Consider the following 27,737-nt stretch of genomic DNA (forward strand, 5'->3'; position numbering starts at 1 on the left):
CTGAGCGTAGAAAACAGTACAAAGGAAAGGCTCCCCACCGCCCTCCTTCCGCTCCCAGGTCCCTCCCGGACTCGCTCCTCCTGCCCGCACAGCCGCTCTCGGTGCCCAAAGTCTGGGGAGGGGTGCAGGGTCACTGTGGGCAGCACGGGAACCGTCCTGGCAGGAGAGAAAGGTGGGCAGGTCTGAGCCAGACTGCAGCAGCCCAGCCCTCCTGGCACCGGGGACCCGAGCCCCCCGGGTCTCAGTGTGTCCAGCAGAGCCCTGAGCCTGCTGCTAGCAGGCTTCTCCTCCTCGGGGCGCTGCTCCCACGTGCCTCCTGCCCTGGCCCCTTTACCCACCTGGGTCAGGTGCCCGCGGCGGTGTGCCCCTGGTCTCCCCTCCTGACATGCTCTCCCCGGCCGGGGCCTCCCTGGGCTCTCCTGGCTCCCCCACATCTGCCCACGGGCTTGTGAGGTTCCCCCAAGGCCCATGAACCCCCTCATGCCTTCATCCCAACCAGCCAGGAGGCCCTGCTCCTTGGGCACCTGCACTCTCTGTGCTGCACCCCCACCTTGCAGCTGCCCCTTGGGGCTCCCCCTCCCCGCAGGGTGGGGGCTCACCTGTTCCTCCTGGGGGTCCTGGAGGCTCGCTCCCTTTCAGCTGAGGGCTGCCCATGTGACTGAGGGCTCTGGGCTCACCTGAGCAGAAGGAGGGCATGCTCGAACCAAGAGGTACAGAAAGCAATGCTTTCCTTTTCCTTCTCAGGGACCCTGTTCTGACTGATGGGAAGGTGGGTGCCTGAACCCTAAATAGACACTAGCTATTGGCTCCGTGGCCAAGTCGGGGAGGCTCAGTGGGGGGGGCCTCATGACAGCATGTGCCAGCCTTGTCAAAGAGGGGGTACTCACCCCAAAGGCCATGTCTGGGGAACTGTGATGGGCTATGGTGGGCAGGGGGTTCCCATGAGTGAGGCCCTCAATGCACAGCCTGAGGTGTGAGGCAGGACCCCTCCCTGCCCACAGCGCAGTGCTCCAGCCCCACTCCGCCCCTCTCCTTTCTCCCTGATCCAGGCCCACGAGCTCTGTCTCCCCTAATCAGCCTCCCATCCATCTTAGCACCTGAGCTGTGACCAGCACTGCAGCCCCAGTCAGATGGAGGGATGCAGGACAAGGTCATTAGACCAAGCCTCCTGCTGCATCCGAGCATCGAGCATCAGGCATGCGAGCACGCGGGAAGGAGGGCGGGGGGAGGGACGGCAGAACAGCAAATGGCCCTAATCTTGGGCATCCTGAGAGAATGGGGAAGGGGCTCCTTTGGGGACCCCAGGAAGCCAGGCAGTGTCCAGTCCTGCCCTAAGTGACCTCTGTGTGGGCTCAGGGGCCCGGGGAGGGTGGGGAGCCCAGTACCGGGAGAGGGGCTGCCAGGGCCCCTAGACCCTCCCCATAGGGCCAGTACCTCCGTTCACCGGGCGGGGGCCAACATCTCCCCCTTCTCCAGGGAGCCGGGTCTCACTGAGTGTGCCGGGGTGCCTGGGGGCCTCCCAGATGGGCCTGGGGGGCCTGGCGCTCTCATGGAGAAAGGAGTGGAACTTCAGCACATGAGCTGGGGGTTGGGGTGGAGGGGGCATCAGCAGGGTGGGGCGCAGGACACAGGGGGCCCCCACGTGCCTTCCCCCCTTGCTCCACGGTGCATGGCCAAGGAGAATGGCCGGGCCAGGCTGGGCCTGCCAGTGACGAGGCGTCCAGGCTGCTGTGAGCACAGAGGCTGCACGGGGGGCATGGGAGGCTCTGGGGTCCTCACGAGGAAGCTACACCACTCACTCTGGATGGCAGACTCGCAGGCCTGGCTCAGGAGCTGGTAGATGGTGGCCAGGGACTGTGGCTCACCCTGCAAGGGAGGATGGGCCAGTGGCCACGTTCCGTGACCAGCGGCACGAGGGCCGGTACCTCCCCCGTGCTCCCCAGGAAGTGCCCGGACCCCAGACAGGGGCCTACTCACCTTCTCTCCTCGCTCCCCTTTGGGTCCTGGCAGCCCCTGGAGTGGAGGAAAAGGGTTGGAAAATGACAGAGAAGTAAACCAACAGCAGAGGAGATGTGCTTGGACCCCATCCTGGCTCCCCTCTGGGCAGGCGAGGGCTGCAGGCCAGGCCTGGGGTTGGGGTCGGCGTCTCCTGACTCTGCTCCCGGTGGGGGTGGGGGTGGGGGTGGGGGCGGGGGTCCCACCCATCTGGCGGGAGGAAGACCAGGGAAGGCAGAGCCTGATCCTAGGGAGCTGGCTGCAGGGAGTCCCCAGTGGACAAAGGGCCTTCCGCTAGCAAGCCAGCCAGCCAGGGAGGCAGGTCCAGAAGCCCGCCAGGCCTGTACGCAGTGCGTCCCCTCCCCTGGGCCTGCCTTCTTCCCTGTCCCCAGCTGGAGCCCCCTCCTTGGCTTGTAGGCCCAGGTCTGGCCCCACACCCTAGAGCCCACAGCCCCACCGTCTGTGCCCCACCTGTCCTGGGTCTGGGGTTCTACCAGGGGCAGCTCCGGGCTCCTTCTGCTGAGCCCCAAACCCAAGCTCTTTGCAGGCCTGGCTTTACAAAGTGGCCTGATCGGTTGGGAGGGAGGAATTTGCTCACATTTGCCTCCTGTCTCCCCATTCCTGGGGAGGTGGTAGGTGGGAAGCGGACTTACCGTGGGCCCCACGGCCCCCGGGGGTCCCCTCTCCCCTCCAGTGCCCCTGGCCCCCGCCGTGCCCTGGAAGCCCTGCCGAGGTGTGGAGGGGCGGTTGGCTGCAGGCCCCGGACAACGTGGCCCCTCCTCCCTCCCGCCCTGGCTCCCTGTGGTCTGGGTCCCTGCGGCCTTGGACCCACACCAGATCCTTCACTCCTCCCAGCTTCCCGCAGGCTGAGCCTCATCGTCCACCTCAGGGCTGGTCCAGGCCCCATGTGCAGGGCAGAGCCCTGCCCGCCCCACCCCGCAGCTCTGATTCTTCACTAAAACACCCCCTGGCTCTGTTCCAGCCGTCCTGAGTGTGACCATGGTCCTCCCCTCAGCCCCCACCCCCGCCCCTGCCCTGGCCCCCTGGCGGCCTTTTGCGGGACAGGCACCTGGCCGAGGCCACCTTGGGCGCCCCCACTCAGAGCAGCAAGGACCCGGCTGGCTGGGGAGGGCGGGTGCTTCTGCGTGAGGCGGCCTGAGAGGGAGAGGGAGGCCCGGGTCCCGTGCTGTAGCCAGCCTCAACCCCACCCTCCCCAGGCAGCCCCGGCAGCCCGGGCACTTTCCTGCCACATGGATCTTGCACAGGGGTGCCTGGGGCTGTCCAACCTGCACGGCGGAGGCAGGAAAGACCCTCGCACAGTGTGCGGCAGGGTCCTGGGCACAGGGCACCCGTACGCCCGGCGGAGCTCTGCACGGTTCCAGCCCAGGAGGAGAGGCCTCCCCGGGTCACCTCCTCCCGCTGTGGCCTGTGTTGTGTTCAGCCCTGAGGAGATGGTGGGAGACCCTGGAAGGGCAGGTGGTGCCTACCCTCGGGCCTGGAGGTCCAGGCAGGCCAGTGCTCCCCTCCAGGCCTCGCATTCCCTGAGGGCAAAGGGAGGGGCAGGCTGGGGTGGGGAGGGGGCCCGGCACCCCTACATGCCCTCCCGTGGATGCCCATGTGGCCGCCACAAGCGGACACACAGTGACCCGTCCCTGTGAACCTGTGCGGCACTCTGAGAGCCCATGAGGCCAGCCCAGCTCAGGGCCCGCCTCCCCGCCCCGGGCAGTGACCACAGCCCCCTCCCCACTGGCCAGGCCACCACCCCCTCAGCCCCTGTCCAAGACCCTCCCGCCGCTGGCTTCTCTCCCACCTTTGGTCCCTGGAGGCCGACCTTCCCGGGGGCTCCCTGGTGACCGGGATGGCCCTAGAAGGGAACAGAGACGGCTGGCCAGGCCGAGGCCAAGGTCTGAAGCAGAGGAGACCCATGTCCCCGCCCATGCCCTCCCTGCCCACGTGCCCTGAGTGGGGTCTGATCCCACTACCTGCAAGCCCGGGAGCCCATGGTCCCCCTTCTCTCCTTTGACCCCTGGCGGACCCTGGAGAGGAAAGAGACTCAGCGGCTAGTCTGTCCTGGAGGAGGGGGCGGGGCAGCACAGAGGAGGGTGAGGGGAGGAAGCACCTACCACAGGTCCCTGCACGGTTCGGCCCTGGGTCCCTGGGGACCCCTGCTGCCCTCCAGGACCCTCAGGCCCCATCTGTCCGGGTGGCCCAGGCTCCCCCTGCAGACGCAGGCGGGGGAGGGGCTGAGAGGGTCTGGGGGCCCCCCAGCAGCCCCTCCCTCTGCCCTGTCAGTGACCCTCCCGGGCCTCCGGCTGACTTTGGTACCAGACCCGGGCTTGTGCAGAGGCATCTTCACCCTCACTGCCCACTCTGGGAGGGGTCCTGCTGAGACCCTCTCGACCGCCAGGAACAGACCGCGCCGCGGCCGCAGGTCTCGGAGCCCGGGGGCCTGCTCTCCCTTCTCGACCCAGAGGTGTGCAGAAACCAGCTTGGCAGAGCCGGCCCGGGCAGGCCAGTCACAGACTCAGCCCTCCTGGAGCGTTCTCCCAAATCGCTAAGGGACAGGGGGCACCTGCTATTTCCACCGCTTGGGATTGCGGGGCGCAGGGGGATGAGAGAATGCCTTCAGGTAACCTTTGTGAATTAAGCATATCAATGTACCAAACTCCGTAAAGAAAACTGAAGCTATTCTCATGTGTGACTATCGGTGAGAAAGTCCTCAGGACGACATCGGCAGGCAGAGCCCAGCCGCACATCACGTGGGTGGGAAGCACCCAGTTTATGCAGTTCAGGATTCAGGAAGACACCAAGATCATTCACCAAACTAACAGCTCCAGGAAGAAAAATTATTTGGCTGTGTCCAAAGCAGCAAATCTTACTTAATATCCACACTTAAGTTTTTAAATCTAATAAGATAAGAACACACGGACGTGATAATCACACAACCCAACGCATCCATCTCTGCTCCCGAGCCTGCTCTGCACAAACACTGGTGTGGCAAACGTGGTCACAACTCACACGTGTGGCTGATTTCCATAAAGTATACTGCGCTCCCAAGAATTAGTAAGAAAAGTACCCATGGAAAGCGTTCAAAGGACATTTGTCCAACAAGAAAATTCCAGCAACTTCCACAGGGTGTTGGAGCTGCTTTAGGAGAAAAGCCAGTTAAAACGGTGTCAACACAGTTCACCTGTCAGAGTGCTCAAGGTCAGAGACGAGATGAGATTTGTGATTTCTGGGGTGGGGTGGGAAGCTGGCCACTCCCTGGGGAGGGCACCTTGCTTCCAGTTGTGGGGCTGACTCCTGCATTCTCATGAAAGGTAGGGTCCAGCCCCACAGGACTCCCTCCTACTCACCCTGGGCCCTGGGAAACCCTGCTCTCCTGGGGTTCCGTTCCTTCCAGGGAGGCCCTGCAAGGGCAGGGTCAGGGCTCAGCGCCGTCCACCCGAGGGCCCCACAGCATTGCCCTGGACTGCAGTCCCCAAGTTTCGGTGGAGGAGGGGAAGGGTCTTTCGGGGCAAGAGAATCCTAGCCCATCCTTCCCTCCCACAGCCTCTTGGTAGAGCAGACTCTGGTTCCAGCAGGTCCTGGTTCAAATCCTGGCCCCCGTCTGGTGTGGACCGCTGAGCAGAGCCAGTGCCTGATGACCGACATTCCAACCGCAGGCCCTGCCCCATGGGGGGTCCAGGGCCTGGAGAGCCACCTCCCAGGCCCCACAGTGAGTACCCAGGACAGAGGCCACCCACGTGGCTATGACTCGCCACACCCACTGGCCACCACCAGCACAGGGCCGCACTCCCACGGGGAAATTGGGGTTATGCTGGATCCCCAGACAGGGGTCAGCCCAGGGGAGGGCAGCTGCGGGGTGGGGGGAAGGAGAGGCTGGGTGGACGAGGCAGCTGGGGGACGCAGGAGCACGTCCCATCTTGGAGGCAGGCTGGGACAGCTGCTCGGTGCTGTGGCAGCAGGACGTTGCCGAGAGCCCTGGTCACCCCAGGGGAGGAGAGGATGGACTCACCGGAGGTCCTTGGGGCCCCGGGGGCCCAGGGCTCTGTGAGGAACAGGTGCAGGTGGAGGCAGATGGGAAGGCAGGGCAGGTCTCTCCATCCTTCTGGGGGAAAGGAGATCCCACTCATTAAGTGGCCCCCTAGCTGTTCTCATCTGACCTAGAGCTCTGAGGAGCCACAGACACCTGGGTTCCAGGACGCCTGGGAGGCTGGGAATGAGGGCAGGGACCCCACCCTGGGCGCCACCCCCAGGCTGCCCCGCCCGGGCTGTCTCCCAGTCCCTCCCAAGTCCCGAGCGTGGCCAAGCCCGGTGGGGGTACAGCGTGAGGAACCCTGCCCACACCCGCAAGGTGCGGAGGGCACCCGAGTCTCTGGCAGTCCCTCTGGCTTCGCCTGATGAGTGTCTTCCTGGCCCGCTGGGTGCACCCTAGCTGTGCCCACAGAAAAAGGCAGTGCCACCCCTGCCGCTGGGACTTCCTGACACGCTCCAGCCTGCCTGGCCCCCAGGGCCTCCGGGACACTTGCATCCAGCTGCCCAGGGCTCTGGCTCTGGCCCAGAGGCCACCTCCTCCAGGAAGCCTGTCCTGATCTCTGCCAGCACCGTGATGGTGGACATGCCGTCCACCCCCAGACTCTGGGACCCTTGGCAGGCGCTAGGCCCCCGTACCGCCGCAGGGAGCTCACAGCACATGTCTTCCTCTGCCCAGGACTCGCTGCACACGATCTGCAGCATCTGGAGCTGGAACTATGACACAGAGCAGGGTCAACCAGACGAGGCTGCGGTTCCATGGCCCCCCTCCGGCCCAGCCCAGCAGGACAAGGTCCATGCTCACTGTGGCTGAGCTGCTCCGGGGGCCCCGGGCCTTGGCCAACCTCCCCAGCATCACGAAGCCCGCGGCAGGTGGGCTGCCCGCCTCCCCGATGGGCCTCTCGGCCACCTTCCGGCAGTCCACGTAGAGCCTGACCTTGGAGCGGCCCACGGCCACATGCACCTGCCGGACACCAGAAAGGTTCCCCTGCAGCCCCAGCCAGGGTGGGCACCCGCCTGTGCCCGCAAGGCCAGGCCAGACAGCAGGGCCCAGCACCTGGGGGTCAGGATCCTAACTCCACCCCAGGTCTCACGAGGCCTCAGTTTCCCCTTTATAGAGTAGACCAAATCACACTTGTTGCAGACCCCTCCCAGGGATTTGTGGGACCCAGAAAGGGCTGGATGCTCTTTGACCCAAATGAAGACATCTGTCTAGAGGGGACCGTGGGGCAGAGGCTCGGACAGGCCAACGTGACTTTCAAGGAAAATGGGGGGGAGTGGGGGTGGGGCGGGGCGGGGAGAGCCGGTGTGTGATGGGCAGCCTGCAGTTGGGAGGCAAGCACGTCTTGCGGGTCCTGTGGGGGGGGGGGGCCGCGCCCCAAAATGGGGGGAGGGGGGGGGGGTCTCGGGGAGGCGCACTTTAGTCTTTCAGGAAACTTCCAGGACCTTGTGGAAGCTTCCAAAGAATATCCTCCTCACTTCGGGCAGGTCAAAGGTGACCTCTTGCAAGGTGGCCCTGGGATCGTGGTTGAAGTAGGTCAGAGACTTCCTGCCAGCTGCAGGGGAGGGTGGGAGCACGTGAGACCCCCAGAGGAGAACGGGGCGGCCCCACGGTCGGGCAGCATGCAAACGCACCCCAAGCCTCAGGGGCCCAAGCTGTGGACACGGCTCCTATGGGAAGCTCCGGCCTCCCGCTGAGCCTGGGGCATCCCTGGCCTGGCCCGGACGCAGACCTCCTCAGGACCCACGGACCTGGGCCCACCAACCCTCCCTGTGGACTGACCATCCAGCAGGACCCCCAGGATGGGCTGGAAGTCCTCGGCTGTCATCTGCCATAACGCGAAGCTCTCGCGAGGGGTCTCGGGCAGCATGCGCAGCAGGAAGACCACCGTGTGCTCTGGTGGGGGGGCAGCCAGCTGGAGGCCACTGTTGGAGCACAGGTCGGGGGGTGACTGCAGGCCTGGTTGGAGGTGGGGTCCCGCCACCCCGCAGACCCACGGGACTGCAGGGTGGGGGTCCACGACCAAGCTGGGCCTCTCCTGCCTCCATTCCCCAGTAGTAACATCGGGTATGTGAGGGACAGAAGCGCCCCCAGGCTGGTGCGGGTTCAGTGAGACACGCCCTGTGGCTTGGACCACAGCAAGTGTTCAGGGCACTCCTGGGCAGGGTCCTCCAAGACCCCACCCTCCAGGGGCTCTGCGGGGGCGGAGGGGGTTAGGTCACGGGGGCCTGGCAGGAGGGTCTCTGGGCCTGTGTCCTGGGGTCAGGAGCCCACAAACCCACAGGCAGCTCTGCCCTCGGGAGTTGCTTCCGCAGACCCGAGCTTGCTGGAGTGCTCAGAGTGGGCAGGTGGGGGGGTCTGTGCCAGTGCCCACTGGGGCGTGCTGAAGGGTGGGAAGGGCACCCAGTAACATTGTTCCTAAAGGCCTACGGCCTCGCTCTTTGCCCTTCATTCTTAGGGTAACCGAGAGCCCCAAAGACCCAGACCGGCCCATTCCTGTGGTTCTCCAAGCAAACTGACCCCAGGGCCTTGGCCGGGCTGCTCCTTCTTCCTCAGTGCCCTTCCCTTTCCCTATTGTCTCCCTGGTGGCCCTTACTTGTCTGCCCCTTCCCTGGGGAGCCTTTCTGACCCCAACACAGGGAGGGACCCCTTCTGCTCTTAGCAACCTAGAACCCCTCTTGTGGCAGCTATGATGGTGGGGGGACACCTGTGCTGGGTGGCCTCGCCTGGGGTGGCTGACCGCATCTGGAGTGGGGGCCACACCAGCAGAACCGTCGACAGCGAGGGCCTGGGAAAGTCTGCACTTGCAGAAAAGGGACAAGCATGGCAGAGCGCCATTGTGGGGCCGCCATCCAGGGAGGGTAGACCTCGGGGCCCCAGACGCTCAGAGCAGCCCGTCCCGATAAAGAACCGCAGATTCCAGCTTGGCCGGGAGGAAGGGGCCACCGGGAAAGGGACCGGCTTCAGCCACCCACACGCACAGGGAGACCCATCACCACCTGTCACGTTAACGTAGGAGCAGGCTGGGCTGGGCTGGAGGAAGAGGACCGTGGAGGAGGAGCTATGAGCTCAGATGGGAGCAGAGCGGCACCTGCCGTGGCCACGCCCACCCGCGGCGCCCGCCACGCCCACGCTGGGGAGAAAGGCCTGAATCCTAGCAGCTTGCCGGAGTGTTGCGCAATGGTCTGCTTCGTATTTTTCAAACTTCCAGCACAAAGCATATGACGGTGCTGATAACGTGCAGCATCTTCACTCTTCACAAGAAGGGTTCACAAGAACCCTTCACAAGGAAGGGTTATGCAGTGCGTATCACAGTTCCCGTTTGATTCAGGATCTCTCCACAAACAAGGCCGGGCGCTTGTGAGCTTACGGGAGCCACTCAGCCTTGCTCACGGCGGGTCATGGGGTGGCCTCTGCAGAGCCCCCGGCTGCTTGCAGATTTGCCTGATCCACGCCCACCGAGACGCAGGAGTTCTCAAGGGACACAAGCTTCTGTGCAGAAGTCTGCAAGTCTGATCAACGCTGGGGCCATGCGGGAAAAGGACCCGCACGCGGCCTCGTTCCACCCACGAGAGATTTATTCATCTGTAAAACCCCACCTGCTCAGGGGAGTCCCTGGTCGGCTCTGGGGGCTTGAACCCGCCACAGCCTCCCCAGAGGGGCTGGGGGGACATCACAGGGAGGATGCGGCCACCCACCCCTGCTCTGCACCTGCCCCCTCTGGGGCCCAGTCCACCCCCCAGCCCCCTACCTGGCCCGGCGGGTCAGTTGAGCATCCTTGAAGAGCGTGAAGGTCCTGGCACAGCTGAACGCCGCGCGCTCCATGGCAACACCACGGATGGAAGAGTACTCCTTCTCCACCAGGCCGAAGGCTGCCATGAGGTCGAAGCCTGCGTGGCCACGGCAGCAACGAAGGGGTGATCAGAGACTTGGGGTGAGGGAGGGAGGGAGGGGCAGGAGCAGGAGCCATACAGGACGCGCAGACGCGAAGACAGTGACCGTGAAGACTGCCGACGGACGCACACTCAGAACCTGCAGGTGGGTGGGGGTCGGGCGCCCGGGGCCCCCCACTGCACTCCACGGGTGACCCCACACCCAGTAGCAGCCAGGGTGCCCAGCAGCCGGCCACACCACCCGCCCTGACTCAGCGGGTTCAAGGCGTTTGCACCTCCTCTGACGTTAGGGGCACCGTCCCCGCTCCGGGCAGATCTCCCACTCACAGGTCAGCCCCCTGTCGGGGGGCATCCCTGTGTGACCCCCGGCCCTGGCCCCTCACCCAGCTCCCGGTTAGCAGATAGCCTGCAGGAGGCCGTACAGGACCCAGGGCCCCAGCCTCGTCTCCGCGTGGCCATGTCCCAGCTGTGACCTCGACAGTGACGTGAGAATAAAGGCCTGGCCAGCCTCATGGGGAACCCCCTGCAAAGGTGAGAGTCCTGCCTGACCGCCTCTACCGACCCCGTGACCCTGGTGCCCTGTCACTGCCCCTTCATGGCGGGTGGGGGTCCCAGGCCGCTTCCCCGGAAGACGCGACAGGAGGAGGAGGAGGTACAGGTGGGGGATGGGGAGGGAGCTCAGCTGTCACGCGGGGGGTCCTACCTGGGAGGGGGCCATCGGGGCTGAGGGCGGGGCAGGCTGCTGGGAGGCAAAGGGAGTCTGGGTCAGTGGCGAGGGGCCTTGCCTCCACCTGGGGCCCCTCGCGGCCAGGTGCCCTGCCCTCAAGTCTACGGTGCCTTAGAGCCACGTCCTCACCCACACACGCTTGCGGGTCTCCAGGCTTGCGGTCCCCACACCTCGGACAGGATGGGGAAGCGACAGGGATGGTGTCCTGCTCCCCCGGGGACAGTGCCTGGAGGGTTCTCCCATTGGGTGCTGCACGCCAACACAGGCCACCCAACGTGTTCCAGGCGGCAGGGCCAGGGAGATGCGTGGCTGTGGGGACATGCTATCCTGGGGCGTGTGCTGACCTGGCCTGACCATGCAGGCTTACTCCACAGCCAGGCGCACAGGAGGTGCTCTGAAGCTGTCCGTGGGCCAGTAAAGGCACCACGGAGTAGGGAGGCCCCCATCCTCAGAGGCATTCAAGTGAAAACTAGATGACCCCGTGGAGGGACACAGAGGGAAGCTGGAGTGGCCGAGCTGGATGGCCTCTGAGGGTCCTCTGCTCTGAGCGTCTGTGATTTTCCAAGAAAACCAGCATACAGCCACAAACAGAATCAGCAGGAACCTCTCTGCTGGGCCCTGGCCTGTGGGTGGCCATCCCCCAGGGACCACAGATGTCCTGTCCATGAGCTTGGTGCATCAAGGGAGGCCAGCCTGGGCCCCCCTAAGTAATCTCCCTGTGACCCTCGCCTGCCCTGTCTGCGACCTGCATTCAGCTGGCCCAGGACTCCCGCCGGGCTGGACATCTGCCCTGACCTCCTGGATGCAGATATAGGGGAATTACGAGCCCATTCCGCAGCTCTGAGCCCCTGCAGGCAAAGCTCCAGCCAGGAGCCCCCAGTCGCACCAAACTGCACCCGTTTTATTGGACTAATATGGTCTTAACCCTGGGTTTAGTGGTTGCACTGCTCCATGGGGAAGGTTTCAGTGGAAATCCCAGTCTCCTTCTGTTAGCTCCACAGGGCTGGGCCGTGTGCTGAGCATGACAGACAGCACATCCTGCTGGCAGGACTCCAGCTGAATAGGCCCCCAGGTTCTAGGCTTCCGGGTGCCTGGCTGGGTCTGCGGTCCGGCTAGGGTCTGGCTTGGTGTGAGGGTCTGGGGTCCAGCTGGGGTCTGCCTGGGAATGAGGGTCTGGGGGCCTGTCTGGGGTCTGGCTGGGGTCTGGCTGGGAGCAAGGGTCTTGTCTGGCTGGGGCTTGGATGGGTGTGAGGGTCTGGGGGTCTGGCTGGGGTCTGCCTGGCAGTAAGGGTCTGGGGGTCCAGGTGGGGTCTGGCTGGGTATGAGGGTCTGGGGTCTGGCTGGGTCTGGTGGTCTTGGTGCCCACTCACCCGTCCGGCCTGTGGCAGACACTGGCATACTCTCCCCTGCTCCATAGACTGCCGAGACCAGGACCCTGTATTTGGTGGCTGCCAGCAGGTCGGGGAGCGTCACGTGGCTCCTGGGTCCTGGGACAGAGATCTGGGAGGGAGGACACAGTCACCTAAGCCTCCCTCCCCTCGGAGCATCTTTGCTCATTTGGGCATCTCTGCTCTCATTTGTTTGTGTCCTGCCGGGGAAGACCTGCCCCCCTCAGCAGACAGGGTAGGCCGTGCCTCCCCCACCGCGCCCGGGACCTAGGGGCCCATGAGGGGCATGGCCTCCCTGCTCCACCAAGACCCACCGACTTCTCAGGTCCCGAGCCCGAGGCCAGCACGTAGGTGAGCCGGTAGCGGAGGACGTGGCCGCTTGGGGGGGTCCAGCTGACCCGCAGGCTGCTGGGTGACTCAGAAGCCAGGGCCAGGTTGGAGGGTGGGCTCCGGCGTGCTGTGAGGCAGGCAGCACCTGGGGGCTCAGAGAGGGTGGCCAGCACGCCCTCCCACCGCGTCCTGCTGCCCCTAGCCTCGGCACGGACAGGACCACTGGCACAGGTCAGCCCCAGGATAGCCTAGAGGATAGCCGGTGACGTGAAACCTCGGTCCCCCCTGGGAACACCTGCCAGGAGGGTTCGGGGAGAGCCTGCTGACCCAGCGGTCAGGCCATAGGGCCAGGGACTCAGGGAGCTGTCTACGGCTCTGGAGTCTGGGGTCCCTCTGGGCTGTTCCTGCTCCTCACGTAGCTGAGGGGCGGAGCAGGGGTCACCTACCGGGGGTGTAGCGGAGGGACACTGGGTCGCTGCGGGCCCCGTCCCTGTAGTAGGCCAGGATGGTGATCTCATACTCCAAGTGGCTTTGGAGGCCAGGCAGGACCGCCACGCCCAGGTTCCCTGGGACAGAGATCTGCAGAGGAAAGGGACAGGGGTGCACCCCCCAGACAGGTGTCCTCATGCGGGCCCCGCCTACAGGCCACGGGGAGGCTGGTGCCCCTGGATGAAGCTCCAGGGTCTCAGCTCTCCCCGAGCCGGGGGGCAGGAGGGTGGTCTTCCTCTCCCCATGCCACACCTCACGGGCCTTCCCATCTCCCAGGGGGGTCCACTTGATCTGGTAGACGAGCACTCCAGAAGCCGCGGCAGCTGCCCACCCCAGCTGGACCTCGTCCCCAGGGAGCTCTGTCACCGAGAGCTGGCTCGGGCTGGGGACCTTCCCTGGAGATAGAGCAGGGACACTGAGGTTGGGGCGGCAGGGCCTGGACAAGCAACAGCCCTGAGGAGGTGGCCGCTGCGCCCCACTGGGGCTCATAGGGGGCCCCACATGCCCCCGCCCTGGGCGACTCACCAGAGATCTGCCCCCATGCGCGGGAAGGAGGTTTCACTGTTGCGGGACCACACTTGGGGATGGCTGCCCATGGGGGGCAGAGGGGACCCCAGACCCCACACAAAAGCCATGCCCATTCCTCCCCTTTCCCAGCGCCCGGCTGCAGGCTGGGCACAGGCCTTGCTTCTTGAGGTGCCCCGGGTCGCGCCCTCCAGGGCCCCATGCCCCACATCACATGTGTCCGGGTACATGTGAGCCCACCTAGCTCGGCACTGCGCATGGCAGCACCTAGGCCCATGTGTTTAGCTTGAACTATCCATCGGGGGAGGGATGAAGCCACCCTGGGGACCCCACCCGAACCTCAGCCCCTCACGTGTGGTCAGGCGGCCGGTCAGTGTGGAGGAACCGCCCGCAGGGTAGAGGCAGGTGAGGCGGACAGAGTACGTGGTGGAAGAGGAGAGAGGGCCCAGAGTGGCCGAGCTGGCGTTCCCAGGGGCCTCCACCTGCAAGGCAGACAGGCCACATGGGGGCAGGCCTGGAGCCACTCCCCAGACCAGGGAGGGGTCAGCCCCGGCAGGAAGGAGACCCCAGCCTGGGAGGTGCACTGGAGGGGGTACCCACCACACAGGCGGGGCCTCCTGGGCCCTCGCCCGCCCCCACCTCCCCCAAAGAGCCTGGCTCACAATCCCCCGTACCCTGCACCCCGCATCACAGATGTCATTTATGTGTATTTGTCTGATTCCTAGCTTCACACCTGCCCCTTCCCTGCCCCTGCAGACTGGGGCCCCCAAAGGCCGGGATGGAGTCGGCTCCACAGCAGGCCAAAGCTGGTGCCTGGGGGCTCCGCCAGCACCCAACAACTGTGAAGGCAGCGTGGGGGGGGGCTGGGGGTACTGGCCCCCTGTGTTCACCTCGTCCCCGCGGGACCCCAGGCCCCCCAGTGGCCCCCCAGGCACTCTCACCTGCCCGGAGTGGCTGCCCTCACTGGAGACAAAGCTGACCCTGAAGAGGCGCACGGGCCTCGGGATGCCCTCCCAGAACACGCGGACTGAGTCGTGACTCACATCTGAGAAGCCGAGGTGTCTGGGGGGCACCAGGGTGGCTGTGGAACACATCGCAGCCTCAGGGACCAGCCAGCACCCTCTCCCCAACTGGTTAGGGGCCACCAGAGGGGCCTGGGTTCCCCCACCTGGTGGAAGGCTGAGAGGAGCCAGAGCAGGGCGTTTGCCCTGGGGGCAGCAGCCTGTGGGGTGGGGCACTCACCGGTCCTGGCACGGATGCCCCGGGCCTCGCTGGCCTCTGTCCCTTGCAAGCTCTGCACCCAGACATCATAGTCTGTGCCAGGCTCCAGGCCGTCCAGCAGTGCCTCTGGCTGTCCCACCCGCACCTGCAGGGACGTGGCACTCGTGCTGCCCCTTGCCCACCCCATCTGCCTCCCGGATCACCCTCCTCTGCCTCCCCTCCCAGCTGGCCTCGAACCTCTCTGCCCTCCTCCTGGCCCGGGGGGAAGGCCGGCGAGCATCGCACCAGGTACTGTGTGGCCCCAGCCGAGGGCTGCCAGGCCAGGCGGATGGTTCTGGGGGTCACGGCAGCCAGGGTCAGGGCCTGGGGCGCAGGCAGAGGCGCTGGGGGAGGGGGGACACTTTAGGAATGCAGCACCTTGCAGAGACTGTGCACACACACCAGGGGGGCCTTGCTCAAATGACAAAGGGCCCAGGTAAGTGCAGACCCTGCGGTGGGTCTCAGTGGAGACAGAGGTGGGAGGGTGGGGGAGGCCCACAAGCCAGTCTGACCCAGCCAGACTTCATTTTGGGCTGGGTTTCCAGCTGACAGCTCTGGGGGAACACAGCCACCTGTGGGTTTCTGTTTAAGGTTACCTGCCCTGAGTGGGGGGGTGCCACGTCCCCAGGTTAGAAACCCCACAGGAAGCCACGTATCGTGTGGCCCAGAAATGGCAAATCCATGCAGACAGACACAGACTGGGGACTGACAGGGGCTGAGGGGCTGGGGGCAGCAGCTCGGGGGTGCAGAGCTTCTCTCCCGGTGAGGATGACACTTGACAGTCGACTGTGGAGACACCCGGGGACTAGACTGGACTGCTGAGTCTCACACTAACGGATGAGTTGCACAACGTGGGGATTATGTCTTAAGAAAGCTGTTGAAGGGGCTCATGGCAGGTCAGAGAGGGCGAGAGCTCCACAAAGGCTTGAGAAGCTCAGAAGAGGACACCGAGGGTCAGAGAGGCCCACAGCAGGTGGGCTGAGACCAGGCCAGCCTTGGCACCACCCCTGCTAGAGGGAGGCTCCAAGGAGGCTACAGATAGGGTAGCCCTGAGCCCCGGCCCGGCTCCACCCGACCCACCTGTGGTCACAAGGCCCCGCAGGCCCTGGCCGACCCCGGCCTTGCCGACAGGGAACACAGACACCAAGTACTCGGTGCCGGCCGTCAGGCTGTGAAGCTCCGCGGACGAGGTGGGCCCCTCCACCACCACCTAGAACATGAGCCACAGCAGAGCCCGCGGGGTGGGCACAGGGGTGGGGAGTGCAGGGGGTGCGGGGTGCAGGGGTGTGGGGCACAGGTGCAGGGGGTGCGGGGTGCAGGGCTGCGGGGCAGGGACAGGATCAGCTCTGCTGGGGCTGAGGTCAGCCCTCGCCTCCCACAGTGACCTTGGCCACCAAGCAGCCATGGAAGGCGGGAGCAGCACACACGCTCCGTCTCTCCCCTCAGCTTGCGGGCCGCGGCCCGTCTGCTAGGCCACCCCGCTGTGCCCTTCTTCCTCCAAGACGCCACGTCAGGTGCAGCCCTGACTCACCTCCCGCGGGGTGCCGCCCTTGGAAGGCTGCCACGTGATCAGATACTTGAGTGGCAGCTGGGGGGCTGGGGTCCAGGACAGCTGGATGCTGGAAGAGGTCACCTGGGTCAAGACCAGGCTGCTGGGAGTGCAGGCAGTCTCCGGGGCCGGGGTGCCGGCGGCCGGTGGAACTGTGGGTGCGAAGGAGGACGGTCAGGGGCCCAGCAGGCAGCCTGCATTAGAGGCTCTACCTACTCTCCCCGGTGGCCACTTCCAGAAGGGACAGGTGTCCCCCAGGCTGCAGACACCCTCAGAGCCCTGAGAGCCAAGCGGGGTGGGGTTCAGGGTGTCCCATCCAGGGGCCACAAGCGCCCCCTCCCTTTGCCCAGAGTGGCCGGGCAGGGCCGCAGCCAGCGAAGGTGACCCCGCTCACCGGGGCCCCGGCTCCCGCCCTGCACCTTCTGGCAGATGAGGCGGCTGAGCAAGCCGGCCAAGGTGCCGAGCTGCGGGAAGTCCTGCACGTTGTGGACGGTGATGTCCAGCGGTGGGGACGCCAGGAGCTGCAGCTCAGCCTCATCTGCGTTCTTCACGCCTGCTCACGGGGGGGTCTGAGGACGCACCTGACCCCACCCACCCGGCACCGTTGTCCCATCCCACACGCACGACCACGGGCCCCCGGCCTGAGTCACCCAGCCGTCAGCAGGGGCCTTCCCAAGCCCGGTACCCAAGATCCCACGGGCCCCGGAACTGCGTCACCCGACAGGCCCTCCGAGAGACGGCGGCTGGGCGCTGGTACAGGAGGGCTGGGCTCCCAAAGGCCCTTGCAGGCTGTGCAGGGCCTGCCTGGGTCTCTATGGAGTTTGGGGCCGGGGGGAGGCCAGTGTGCTTTCCTCAGAGTCCCACACACCCCCAGACCTACTCGTGACCCCAGGGCCTGGGATAAACCATGATATAATAGGACCTGGGCAGCAAGGAGGTACTCTGCCCCCAGGAGCCCCCAAACCTGCAGTTCCTTCCCAAGGGACAGAGATAAGAAGTGACTGGTCAAGTAAGCAGAACGAGATCACAGGGGCGCCAGGCGCCTGTGACACCGTGTGTGGGGCACACGCAGAGGGGAACATCCACACATGGCACTGAGAACTCGGGGCTTTGCGTGGGAACCCCACGTCGTGGCCCCCCTCTGAACGCCCATGGGTGCTCAGCTCCTCGGAGCAGGGATGGGTCCTCCCTGTGGCACCGACACCACAGGACCCCCAGCCCCGGGGCAAAGAAGTGGGAGTGCAAACTGCCCCCCATGCCGTGAGAAGCCCAGCCGAGGGCCGGGGGCTGCTCACCCACGGCAAAGACGGCAACACCCAGGTCCTTGAGGACGCGGCCAGCAGCACGGGCATCGTCCTGGGATTTGCCGTCCGTCACTAGGATCACCACCTTGGCCGCCTCTGGACGGGTCCCCGCTCCGGGCTTCAGGTTCTGCTCCCGCACATGAGTCAGGGCCAGGCCTTGGGCAATCAAGAATCAAGGGCGTGCGGCCCCACGCGCCCCTCCCGGTGCCCTCCCTGCCCAGATGCCACTCCACTGGCCGGGCCCCAGCTCAGGGCCCACTGAGTCAGTCCCGGCCCCGCCAGGCTGGGGGCTCCAGAGGCAGGGACCACCACAAGATCTGGGGCTCTGCCTGCGGGAGATGCTCCTTGGGGGCTGCTTCCACTCGCGGCCCCTCCCGGAAGCTTCTACCCATCGGAGGAGCCACTCGCTTCTAGCAATCCAGCCTGACGGAAAGCCCTGTTTTCATCAAAGATAATTAAGGGGCGACCTGCTCTTTACGAAGGTGTGAATCAGGCTCAGCACCCACATCACACTCAGCTTGATTTACATACGAGTTTTCAAGTCTGGGAGTCTGACCTGTGGGATGGAGCCAGGGGCTTCGGGACTGAGACCTGGACAAAACCCCCAAGGGTGGGATCACTGGGGGCCCAGGCACACCTGTGAACGTGTTTCCCCCTCTGTAGCGGAGGCTGTGGACAGCTGTCACCACCTCCTCCTTGGTGCGGAAGGCGCTGAGGTCCCACTCGGTCTGGGGGTCTCCACTGTACTGAGTCAGGCCTGGGAGGGGGGCAGGTGCTGGGTGCTGAGCCGCCCACCCCACACACAGCCTCACTGGGACACCAGGGAGGGCACATGTTTGCACACAGACAGTCACCAGAACATAACCCTGCCCCTGTGGGAGCCCCCACCTGCCCGGCCAGGCGGGGAGTCAGTGTGTTGGCGGCCGGTGACACCAATCGGCAGGGCTGTCCTTCGGTTTCCCCAGGAGGCTCCGTGCCTCCTCCCCGACTTGCCGTTTCTCAGAGTTGGGCCTCCCATGGGTGCTGGTAGGACTAGTGGGGACGCCTGGGGGCAGGGCCGCAGGGCAGGGGGCTGGTACCCACCGACTTGGACTTTATTTGGCCCAATTTCAAAGGGCTCGATGACGCTGGCCAGGAAATCTTTGACCTGCTGGAAATGACCGTGGCCAATACTCCAGGACCCGTCCACCAGGAAGATCATGTCCACGGGTGTGGGGGGTGTGCAGCGGAACTTGGGGCTAGCTGGGTGAGGAGGGAGGGAGGTGAGGAGCTGGGCCCGGCCCACACCACTACAGGAAGCCCCCCAACCGCTTCAGGCTAGGCTCCAAACCCCTGGGTCTCCTTCCCTGGGGTTGGTGGAGGGTGAGGGGCCATGGGGCTCTGGCCTCAAGTGTGGCACGTGGCCACGTCCTGGGGGCTCCCACTGGACTCAGAAAACCTCATGTGGGCCTTGGTTCATTGTGTCAGCCCTCTGAATGCCCCCAGGGAGGGTTAATGAGACTCCCAGCTGCCTCTCCCCTCCAGTGATCTCAGCAGGGCCAGTCCCTGTGTGTGGTTGTCAATGTGGGGGCCAGTGGGCAGAGGTTAGCCAAGGGGGTATTGACTGGGGGGGTGGTCAGCATGGTTGGCAGCTCTGGGCTGAGGCCTCACTGGCTGGGGTGGTGGCTTGTCCTGATGACCTAGGAGCTCTTTAGACACAAAGCCACTGCCTGGGTCTGGGGCTCCCCAAGAGTCTATACTGTCAGTGCCTCCGGGCCGAGTCCCAAACCCAGGACAGGCCCCTCGTGAGGACTCCTGGGTAGCGTGAGTGCAAGGAGACCCCCATCTAATGGGGGGCGCAGCCCTGCCCTCAAAGCCTTGTGTTGTTGGGGAGACCATCCTGGCAGACCCCAAGTCCAATGGGGGACAGTGAGGGCGAGAGAGGGGATGTGTCCCTCTGAGGAGGGAGATACCTCTTTCCATCCCAAGTGTGATTGATAGGGAGACAAAGTCAGAGACATCCGGGTCTGGGGGAGGAGGCACGGCCGATAGAAATGTCACACCTGTCTGCCCTGCCCTGGGTCATGCAGCCCCCGCCCCAAAAGCCCACAGAGGCTGGTGCCCTCGTGGTTTTACCCAACTTCTCTGTTGTTCCCGCAGAGCCCCGGGCCTGGCTCTGCCTCTCCAGGTTTACGGTGGGCTGAGAAATGGCCTTGTCCCCCGAGCCCCTGGGTGGGCGCTGCTCCTCGCCAAGCAGTCCTGTGGAGGTCACAGTTGTGTCACCTCTCACCTGCCACACTCAGGCTGGGCAGCAAGGGGCACTGGGGCCCAAGCGCACCCCCAGCAGGGGACCTGTCCCCGTAAGCCTGAGTGAATGCAGGAGAGCGGCCGGCATGCTCAAGGAGAAGCTAGAGTGTGAGGTCAGACATGAGGAAGAGCACCCCGGCCGCATGGAGAGCAAACCTTGGAAGGTGACCTACCCTCATCTGACTCTGCACCACCAGGAGTGGGCGGGTCTTGGCTTGGGGACAAGGCGACTCGGGGCTCAGGGTCTGGGCTCCCCACGTGGGAGGGCATGGGCTCCATGGCTGCCTCCAGTGGCATCTGGCCACTCCTGCTCACAGAGTGACTCTTCAAATCCTCAACTGCAGAGAGACGTGAGGGGCTGTCAGGGTCCCCCACCCCCGCGTGGGAGCAGGGCCTAGGGGGCTGCGTGGGGAGGGGGGCCACAGCTCCTTTCCACACACACACAACACTCTGAGGCTGGGTTCCTTGTGCAGGATTATGGACTTACTCACAAACTCCCGCTGTGCCAGCAGGGCCTTCCCTGAGCTGGTGAGCTCGAAGATCTGCACGGTGTAGCCCTTGGAGGGGCTCAAGCCCCCCACCGTGGCCTTGGGGGTCCTGGTAGTCAACATCACCTCCTGTTCCATGTCCCCTGGGGTGGGGGTGGGGAGAGAGATTGAGACCACCAAGGTGGGCAGGTGTGTGTCTATGCACATGCGTGTGTGCACGCATGTCACAGAGTGGGTAAATACTCTTGACCTCTAAAATTTAAAAAGATTACCCAGAACTGCTAGTTCAAATTGCCTCTGTCAGAAACAAACACAATTTTTTTCTGAAGTCAGACAATGTCACATAAGGTCATAAATTATTTCCGTAAGTTTTCACAACAGCTGGCGCTCAATGAAGGGCAACCAGGTGTACAAGGAACAAGAGGAAGTGACAGAAAGTTAAGAGAAACAACAGACAATAGGAAGAGACCCACGGATTTTCCAGACAATGGAGTCAAGGGGCTTTAATTATACTAACTAGTCTGAAGACTTAGAGATAAGCCTATGAATTTGAGTATCAAACTAGAAACAATAAAAAGGAAATTCGAGAATGTAAAAACCAAATGGACATTTTCCAAATGGAAATTCTGGAATGGAAAAACAAAAAACTGAAGTTAGGAATTCAAAGAATGACTTAACATCTTCTTACACATAAATGAAGAGATAAATAGTGGAATACAGGTCAGGATAGAAAACACAGAATTAAGAATGGAGAAATAGGGCGCCTGGGTGGCTCAGTGGTTAAGCGTCTGCCTTCGGCTCAGGTCATGGTCCCAGGGTCCTGGGATCGGGTCCCGCATCAGGCTCCCTGCTCAGTGGGGAGCCTGCCTCTCTCTCTGCCTCTGCTGCTCCCTCTGTTCATGCTCTCTCTCTCTCTCAAATAAATGAAATCTTAAAAAAATAAAGTGAAGATTACTTGAGACCTAGGAACCACATAAAGTATGTGGATTCTGTTGGGATCTCAATTCAAAGAAATTAAGTGTAAAAAGTATTTATCAGACAAGTTGGAAGATCAGAACACAACAAAATATTTACTAGTAGCTCTGAAATATTTTCAGTTTTTAGGCATGCTAGTTGTACTGGAGTTATTTCTGAGTCCTTCCCTTTAGAGAAAACTACTAAAATATTTATAGACAGAATTATATGATTATACGATGTCTTGGATTTGCTTTAAAATAATGCAATATATAAAAGGAGTTGGAGGCAGAGGTCACACAATAGTGGCCACATGTTGGTAACTGTCAAAGCTACATCATGGGAACATGAAGCTTCATTACACTATGGTCTATTCTTTTGCAGGTGTTTAAATTTTTCCATAAAAATTGAGTTTCAAAGAGGATAAGGAGAGAAAAATATATATATATAACAAGTATAACAAAAAGAAAACAAATAGGAAAATGATAGATTTAAATCCAAGTATGTCAGTAATTTCATGAAATGTAAATGGAAAAAAATGTTTCTATTAAAAGGCAAGGATTGTCACATTGGACAGGAACACACCACGGATCGTGTGCTCCTCGGAAGGTGCACCTATGATAACAGGTGAGAGGGTGCTGAGTAGACGATGTCATGCAGGCACCACCCAGCGGAGCCAGCAGCCCGACGATGTCATGCAGGCACCACCCAGCGGAGCCAGCAGCCCGACGATGTCATGCAGGCACCACCCAGCGGAGCCAGCAGCCCTGGCCGCAGAGGGGGCATAAGGGAAAGCTGACGAGAGAGAACGGGAGCCCTGCACGGCCAGGCTTCCTAGACTTGCGTGCCCCCGAAACACGGCCTCAACATACAAAGCAAAGTTTGGTGAGACAAGCAGAGGAAGACATTTCCAGCACAGGTGGGGATTTAAGATGTTTCTCTTGGTGACTAATAAGATAAGTAGACCAAAAAAAAAATGAGCAGAAATAGAAAAGATCTGAAAAATAGGATAAGTAAATTTGGCTTAATCAAAATATCAGAAAACTGCCCCCAAGTCAGAAAGGGGGTTATTCTTGGGGGCAGAGACAGGATGGTGATGGGGAAGGGGCCTGAGCGGGGCTGGAGGTGCACCTTTCCGCTTTGGGAGGGGAGCTCAGGCTCATTGGCTTTCTGCCAATTTCTGCAACTACACACTTCTGTTTGCCGGCTTTTCCATGGATGTCAAACCTCAATTTTTGAAAAGTTTTCTTTCTCTTTTTATTTGTCGGGGGGAACAGCAGAAGGAGAAGGAGAGAATCTCAAGCAGACTCCACGCCCAGTGAAGCCTGATGTGGGGCTTGAACTCCTGGCCCTGAGATCACGGCCTGAGCCAAAATTGAGCTGGATGCTTAGCCGACTGAGTGACCCAGACGCCCCGATTGCTGAAAACTTTTTAAGATGAGCAGCCAGCATCATGCTGGGGGTGCTCGTGGCCTCCCTCCTGTAAAATGTGAGTTAATCCTGCCCATCAGATGCCAGCTCACTGGCGTGCAGAATTCTGAAAGGGATCCAAGCTCGAGAAGGGAGTTCTTGTTTCTTCTAAAGACACTGACAGCGCCGTTGGCATGAGCTGGATGTGGGCATGGGACTTCATAGGCCTTATTCTCCTGCTCCCGTTCCCGCAGCACTTGCCTACCACTCACAACATGGGTGCTGGGATGGAGGAGCTGGGCACAGACCAGCACGCCGGCCGCCGGCCCCGCCAGTCACACAGACCCCTTACCTGCCCTGGGCTTCACCTGTACCAGGTAGCCGAGGCTGCCCCCTCCTGACTCCCTCCACTTCATCTGCAGCTGGTCCTCGGGCAGCACAGCCAGCCTCAGGCGGCTGCTCGCTGGGGAGACACGACCGGGTGGTCAGGACTGGCCCCCGGACAACACCCAGCAGCTGTGGGGGTCCAGCAGGGGGACACGGGAGAACCTAAGGCCCCGTCTGGGGCTGAAGGAGGACCGGGCCCTCCAAGGGTCCCAGGGGCCAGGGCCACCTGGTAGGTCCAGTGAGGAGACTGCCCCCACCCAGGGAGGCCTGCCCAGCTCTGCGAGGGGTGCCCCCCGCCCTGCCAACCGGGGCCCAGGCCAGCATCCAGGATCAGTAGGAGCAGCCCCACTGGCAACCAGCAGCGTGGAGCCCACATGGCCCCTGCCCCGGGGCCTGGAGCCGCCTCATTTCCCCGGCAGCGTCCACACAGCCCTGTGGGGTCCGTGGCCATCCTGGGAGGAAGGGGAGGGGCAGTGGAGGACTGAGGCCTGGGACACAGCCTGGCCTCCCGGGGAAGCTTCCGGGAGCTCCGTGGCAGGGGTGGCTATTTTTGGAAAAGGGGGACAGAGATGGGCTTCTTCTGGCTGCCCCATGAGAGCTGGGGCACAGGAGAAGGGCAGGGGTGGGGGGCGCCCAGGGCAGACACAATGAGCAACAGCTCACAGGGAGAAGCAGCTGGACTGGGCGTCCGGATGTGCCCAGCGGCTCCTGGGAGCCCCAGGCTGAAAGGCAAGAATGTCTGACGGGGGAGCTATGAAAAGCCGTTTGTGAGCGCGACCCCCCCAACTCCTGCTCATGAAGGGCCCTCTGTGTCTCGCGGTGCCTCTGACATGTTGGGGGAGACATTCCCAGCTGCCTTCGAGATCTGCATGTCAGGGGTCCTTGGTGGGGCATGGGGCAGACAGTGGGGGGGCCTGCCGGTGGGAAACCCCCCAGGAGCACCCCCTCACCAGGGTCACCCCCGGGGCAGGCAGCCCGGACATGCGGGCCCACACCCACCCTGCCCTCCTCGAGACCGGGAGACCCAGGTCTGCTCAGACTCTGCAGGGACCCTGCCGAGTGCGGAGCTCAGTGTGTCCGTGGACTCACTAGTGACTTGGCCCCACTGTGGCATGATCCTGTCAGGGCCACAGGGACCCAGGGACACGCCTGATGACCGCGGCCAGTCTGCATGACAAACCAGCACTGAGGAAGAGTGCTCAGCAGACCCGTGCCTCCCTCCACACGAGGTGTGGCCACGTGGCATGCCCCTCCACCGTGCACGCGTTCTCAACAGAGACCATGAGTCAAACACAGCGAGACTCGGGCAGTCGCCCAGGAGGGGCAGCTTCAAACAGTGAGGAGGCAGGTCTCCTGCCCTCACAGGACTTGCCGGGAGCCCCCGGGTCGGCAGCTGCAGACTGGCCTTCCCAGAATCAGTCCGAGCCAGCCCCCCTCGTAGGGAGCTTGGCAAGGACATCCGCCACGTTCCACACTGCGTCCCTTCTGGGGTATTCCAAAGACACGGAGATGAGGGTGACTCCCAAAGGGAAGTGACCAGACTGGGTCACAAGACGCTGCTGGGCAGCCTTGTGTTCTCCCTGTGCCTGAAAGTGAGCGGGGAAAGGGCCAGAAGCAGGAGCAGAAGGTAGCGAACAGTGCTCTCCTTGGGGAGACAGAAGGGAAAGGGGGTTTCCCTCCTTACTCTAGACTTGTGCTGTTTGGAAGTTTTACATTGTAGAGGTGTCCTGAAATAATTCAAAATAAAACATGAATGTAAGACAGAGCTCAGGGCCAAGCGTGTCAACAATTGTCAGAAAGCACACAACAGCATCCCCGCGCTGGGCTGACAGCAAGGCCAAAGGTCCCGCAAAAAGCCGCGGGTGGTGCTTTGGGCAGAGGACACAGGTGGCCTCTGGTGTCCTGTCTTTCCTCCTCAAGCACGCCTTCAACTCGAACAGCTCCTGGTGGAGTGTCAGGCGCGGAGGCAGAGGCCCCTCCTGAGTGGGTGGGGTTGGGCACGGACTGGCGCCACATTCCTAGGAGGCACCCCCCGTGTCCTTACCTTGTCCCCGGCCGAGTCCCAGGGCAACACCCAGCCACAGCCAGAGCCAGAGCCCGAAGAGGGGGCACACGGGGGTGCTCATGGTGCACCGCCTGTGGGAAGAGAGGCCATCCGTCCATCCGTCCATCCAACCTCTCCTGAGCTTCTCCACCCACACCGGGCACCCCACATGCAGTGACCCCATAGCTGCTCCATGCCCTGTCCACAGTGGACCTGTGTCCTGCAAGGTGGGGCAGGTGCTTCTCTGGGTGAGAGGCCAGCTGCCCTTCCCCTGCCCAGCCCCGGGTGCGTCTGGCCCAGCCACAGCCTCTGGTCCTGCATCCCGCCCTCAGGACATTCTCACAGGCCAGCACAGGGCCCTGACTGCTGGCCTGGTCACTCGCTCATCATTAGAACAGACTGGGACAGCTGCTGCCGGGGCCAAGGGGCCTGGGGAGGGAACGAAGCCAGGAAGGGGCAAGCCCTGTCTGCAGCCAAGGGGCATCAGAGCTGGGACCCCATCTGAGCACAACCCCTGGGGGTCACGCAGCTGCCCTCTGCCAGACCCAGGAGGGTGTGTCCTGGTTGAGGACTGGCCCCAGTCAGCCTCTCCGCAGGGCTGAGAGGTCCTTGGAAGTAGGGTTGGGGTCCTAAGGGAGCCCTGTGGGGTCACCCTTCCATCCCCAAGCTGCACACAGCCTCAGGGGCTGCCTCTGAGGACAGTGCAGAAGGGACACACAGCACAGCCCCTCGGGACCCCAGCCACCCCCAGGGAGGCGGTGGCCAGCCCCGCGGTGCAGAGGTGCTGAGCTCGCCAGCGTCCTCGGGGCTGGAGGGCAGTGCCCGGGCTCTGGACCTTCCAGGCCCCCCGAGTCCCCCCCTGATCCACATTCTGAAGCCAGACCCCTTCGCTCCCCAGAAACCAGACTCGGGGGGACCCCTCCCAGGGCACAGAGGTCATGGCTGTGAACCAGCACCCTCTGCACAGTCTGCCCTCAATGCCCCAGGCCTCTTTGAAAAGGCAAGATCATCCTCTGATCACAGACCCAGGCAGACCCCTGGTGGCCCTCCCCAGCCCCCCAGCCCCCCAAGACCAGAGGCGAGTCACTAACCTGGACGAGGGTGGCGTCCCTGGGTCCCCACTCGCCCCGCTCTGGTCCTGCCGCAGCCCCGAGAGGCGAGGGCTTATGAAGGTCCCTATCCCTCTAACGTCACTGCCTCAGCCCACCCCCTGGCCCAGCCCTGGCCTCCTCCCCTCCCCAGGCTCTCCCCCCTTCCCAGCTACAGCCCAAGAGTGGGGGCAGAGAGTCCCAGCATGAAGGACCCCGTCGCCGCAGGGCAGGGATCCCACGGCACCAAACACCTTTATGCCTCACTCCTCTGGGTTGGCCCCAAAGCAGCGATCACGGGACAGGCATCTCAGGGACCACGGACATCACGTGTGGACAGATGACGGGCTGGGTGCCTCTGGTGGCTGGGGGTGGGGGGCACATCACTTCCTCCCGACTCCTCCAGCCTCAGCCCAGGCCCACTCTGGCCCCCGCCTGGAAGCCTCCCCTGCACTCCTGGCTTCTCCTCGGCCCTCCCAGCCAGTGGGCCTGCTGCCTGGGCGGGGACACTGACCACACCAGACCCCGTGCCAGCCCCACCCCTGGACCTACCTGACCCGGGACCACCCACCCAAGGCAGCTGAGGGGTGAGGGGAGCTGACAACCAGGAGCCCAGCAGGGCTGGCGTCCCACGGGGGGTCCAGCTTCCAGACAGAGGCACTTTGGGGGGAGGTGTAGCAGGGGCTCTTGGGCTGGGAGAAGCCGACAGTCTGAGACATGGTATTCACTGCAGGCTGGCAGCATTCGGTGGGCAAAGATGCTGCAGGGGGAGGGGAGCCCTTGCCCGACTCCCAGGGGGGCTCAGCCCCTCCCCTGCACTCTTGGCCACAGGGAGGACACTGCTTCACCCCTGCCGATCCACCAGCCCCAAACCTGGGAACAGGGCTGGGGGGTGGGGGCACACGGTCCCAAGCCTGGGCCAGGAAACCAAGGTGGCTTGGCTCCAGGTGCCCGAGTGCCCCTCTGGCTCCCCGCACCCCACCCCCGTCCTGACGGCTTTGTGAGCCCAGCTACCCTCCTGGGGGCTGGGAAGGGCCTCAGGCCGTAGGCCAGATGGAGCTCTTTGACTTGCCATAGCCCGGGAGCCGCCTGAGCCTGAGGACCCGCGGCTGGACACCAGGACACCAGTGCTGATGGACGCCGTGCCCAGGGTGCTGGGCACCTGCCCAGTCCTGGGACCCACACGCCCGAGTGCGGACCAGCAGAGAGCGCCGGGCACGGCAACCACAGACAATCATGCCCCGGACAGTGTCCAGGCGTGGCTCGTGGGCGCTCGGGACACACATATGCACTCACACGCACCCCACCGAGGCGTCACCCTCCACACATACGAGCCAGTCAACTCCTCCGCACCCTTAGCTGGACGCTGTCCACCCCTCACCTGTGTACCCACCCTGGAGTCCTGCACAGAGCAGGAGCTCATCACCTGTGAGACCGGAAGCCCGAGACCAGCCAGCAGTGTCAGGACTGACCCGGGTCACTGAGAAAGGACGGCACTGCGTGCGTGCTGGCCGGCCCGTCGCCCATCATGGGCCCTCACGGCAGCGTGCAGGTAGCGACCCTGAGCCCACCCCAAGCACAGGT

The 27,737-nt window shown here is 63.3% G+C and overlaps 1 protein-coding gene across 1 annotated transcript; it reads right to left on the bottom strand.

The window, feature by feature from the left end:
- Positions 1-27,680, bottom strand: COL20A1 (collagen type XX alpha 1 chain). Its single transcript, XM_073888329.1, has 37 exons — positions 27,626-27,680; positions 26,706-26,913; positions 23,328-23,473; positions 22,987-23,097; positions 20,270-20,413; positions 19,977-20,120; positions 18,580-18,738; positions 18,134-18,253; positions 17,488-17,652; positions 16,587-16,745; positions 16,175-16,344; positions 15,724-15,853; positions 14,842-14,987; positions 14,626-14,749; positions 14,325-14,464; positions 13,736-13,865; positions 13,111-13,253; positions 12,816-12,948; positions 12,354-12,514; positions 12,022-12,151; positions 10,628-10,663; positions 9,783-9,921; positions 7,814-7,956; positions 7,477-7,586; positions 6,836-6,994; positions 6,670-6,747; positions 6,014-6,106; positions 5,352-5,405; positions 3,978-4,031; positions 3,806-3,859; positions 3,483-3,536; positions 2,649-2,720; positions 1,978-2,013; positions 1,818-1,866; positions 1,435-1,581; positions 600-677; positions 1-156 (listed from the first exon to the last, which is right to left on the bottom strand). The coding sequence occupies exons 1-37, from the start codon at positions 27,678-27,680 to the stop codon at positions 131-133; spliced, it is 4,200 nt and encodes a 1,399-aa protein (XP_073744430.1). The 3' UTR covers positions 1-130.
- Between the last annotated feature and the right edge of the window lie 57 nt (positions 27,681-27,737).

The sequence above is a fragment of the Callorhinus ursinus genome, unplaced genomic scaffold (assembly GCF_003265705.2).
Source record: "Callorhinus ursinus isolate GAN/ISIS: 27379988/994484 unplaced genomic scaffold, GSC_fseal_2.0 scaffold89, whole genome shotgun sequence".
Taxonomy (NCBI): domain Eukaryota; kingdom Metazoa; phylum Chordata; class Mammalia; order Carnivora; family Otariidae; genus Callorhinus; species Callorhinus ursinus.

What these genes read in the sequence shown, in the direction of transcription:
- COL20A1 (XM_073888329.1), bottom strand. Translation starts at nt 27,680, where the DNA reads ATGGGCGACGGGCCGGCCAGCACGCACGCAGTGCCGTCCTTTCTCAGT. An exon ending in GTCCTTTCTCAGTGACCCGG is followed by an intron (nt 26,914 to 27,625) that starts GTCAGTCCTGAC and finishes CTCCCCCTGCAG; the next exon opens with CATCTTTGCCCACCGAATGC. An exon ending in TCTTTGGAAGCTTCCACAAG is followed by an intron (nt 6,995 to 7,476) that starts GTCCTGGAAGTT and finishes GGTGTCCGGCAG; the next exon opens with GTGCATGTGGCCGTGGGCCG.